This window comes from Perkinsus marinus (genome assembly GCF_000006405.1).
Source record: "Perkinsus marinus ATCC 50983 genomic scaffold scf_1104296956056, whole genome shotgun sequence".
Lineage (NCBI taxonomy): Eukaryota > Perkinsozoa > Perkinsida > Perkinsidae > Perkinsus > Perkinsus marinus.
Window position 1 is genome coordinate 41,315 of NW_003207586.1, and position 2,270 is coordinate 43,584.

A 2,270-nucleotide genomic window follows, 5' to 3' on the forward strand; every position below is an offset into this window, starting at 1 on the left:
ATTATTATTCTGAATATCATCATAACACGATATTAATTCCCACTACTACTACTACCCTTTCTAAAGCTGTATACCACACTTTCCTCCAATACTATATATCGCCTCCTGAACACTCTCGTTAATCTACTCCTTTTCTGCAACCAATTCTGATATGTCGATGGATGCCGATCCTCTTTCACGGCCGACATTTGAAGTGAATCTCCACTGCAAGAATGGAGTTTCACCCGTTTTACGCGAGATTCACTGCTCACATGCATTTTTCGCGAAGTGAAATGTGAACTGTGTTTTTCACTAGTGTTTTTCACATCACGGGTGAAACTCCAATATATAAGAAATTTCAAATTCAATTGTATAAATTTTCTCATACCGTAATTTTCCGAAAGGCTGTTGAAAACAACCATCACTACTCATACATAAAATCATACCATAATTTCAATTATCAATATCGAAGTTTCACCCTAGTGATATGATAAACACTAGTGAAAAACATATCTCATATTTCACCTCGCCGAAAACAATAAACGTCTTAACTTTACATGGAGTACCACATTACTTCACGTTGACAGATCGATAAGTATTACTATTTTTGAGAATATTCTTAACAACATTTTCAGATAGAATTCCAAAACCAAATTACAGACCACCGATTCACCCAGCATAATATTCGCCACCATTAATTCTCCATACCATAATTTCCTCAACTCCTGAGAACATGCCGGCCTCCCTCCCCCGTAATAACAACTACAACCAAACCCACGTTAACTGCAATACAGTGTAAACAGTATTTGATACGCTCGTATAGATCAGCTCAGAAACCACAACAGATAATCAGTCGAGTTTGTGCCTCCTCTGCACCTTCCCCGTATCGCTCACACGGGTCTCAGGAAGTGCTGCCGGCTGATATCGCGGTGATCGCAACAACGCAACGAGGAGAATGCTAAAACCTGAAAATATATCAGCATTAGCAGAGTAATAAGAATTGTATTTTCAATCGATACCACTCCTCGACCGAATCAGTGGCTATATCATAACAGTACTAGGGGAAATATGCACATGGTCAACTACGACAATATGAAAATTCTGAGGAAATTTTGACAAATTTTCATTGATTTCCCAAAATTCATATGTGAACTCCTATAATAAATGAGAAAACTCGTAAGCCCAGCCGAAAAAATTTCTCAACTGGGTTTGCGAATTTTCAGAAAATTTTTTCCGGGTTTCTTTTTTTTCAGGAAGAAAAAGCGAACATGAAATTCAAGTGACGAATTTCAAGTGAAACAGCGCCCGAATTTCAACACAAAACGATTACTTCCACATAACACTCTGCAACACCGCGTTTTTCATATCACTAGGGTGAAACTACAGTGGAGTTTCACCACCCGTTTTACGTGAAGCGGCGTCGTTAAACTCGGTGATAAACGCGATAATCGCGGCCTGTAGTAGTCGTAAAATGTGTTTTTCATATCACTAGGGTGGTGAAACTACAATATAATAAAAACAACTTCCCTCCACATCGTGAATTTCCGCCAAAGTCATCGACACCCTTACCCAGAAGGGATATCACACCAGACACGACGGCCACCACATTAGCCTCATGGTTGCTGTGGTCCACAGAATCTATAATCTTCTCGCACGATTTAGTACGGAATAAATTACCCGGCTGAAAAACGTTTCGATACTCAGGAAGCCGACACCAATTCCTTTTACCTTCGCCGTTTGATCAACTCCGCGTCTCCAATCGAAGATCTCAGCACCGATTCGTCCGGCCAGATGGAACTGTCGCACCCTACAAGTAAAATCCCGTGACCGCGCGCCTCGAAATTATTCATATTTCTCTTCTGCTCACTTACGTTTGCAATACGTCCTGTCGCTTCTCCGACAACCGAAACGCTTCGAATATGCAGACCGAACGAGAGCAGTCATTTCTAAAATAGCACCACCAAGATTCGATCCAGGGACCTTCGGATAGACAGACCACTCCCCTAACCTATTACACTGTTCGGTTAGTGAACGGATCGAATACTGTACAAGATAAATTATTGGCCTTCACTGTTACATTCACGTTATTCATCGCCTGAAACCAGCAATTCCATGCAAAATGCCAATCACACTTCTCGCGTTCTCCTCCCACACTGTGTGGGGCTTTCAACCACATGTGTTGGTGACAATATGGAAATTCTGCGGGGAAATTCTCATTGGTTTCTGTACACTTCTACCCGAATATTAACCCTTGTAAGGAGTCTCCCAAAACTCAGCCGATGAAGCCTTGC

The 2,270-nt window shown here is 41.3% G+C and overlaps 2 protein-coding genes across 2 annotated transcripts in view; both read right to left on the bottom strand.

The window, feature by feature from the left end:
* Nucleotides 1–188, bottom strand: part of Pmar_PMAR027188 (hypothetical protein) — a gene marked incomplete at both ends in the record, with an annotated part of 3,374 nt that extends 3,186 nt beyond the window's left edge. Inside the window, one exon of the mRNA XM_002775281.1 lies at nt 56–188. Coding sequence (XP_002775327.1) covers nt 56–188 — 133 coding nt within the window. The remainder of the gene's footprint in view (nt 1–55) is intronic.
* Nucleotides 189–828: 640 nt separating this feature from the next.
* The window catches only part of Pmar_PMAR027189 (hypothetical protein), a gene marked incomplete at both ends in the record, with an annotated part of 3,974 nt that continues 2,532 nt past the window's right edge, over nt 829–2,270 (bottom strand). Inside the window, 4 exons of the mRNA XM_002775282.1 lie at nt 829–944; nt 1,549–1,660; nt 1,708–1,786; nt 1,851–1,925. Coding sequence (XP_002775328.1) covers nt 829–944; nt 1,549–1,660; nt 1,708–1,786; nt 1,851–1,925 — 382 coding nt within the window. The remainder of the gene's footprint in view (nt 945–1,548; nt 1,661–1,707; nt 1,787–1,850; nt 1,926–2,270) is intronic.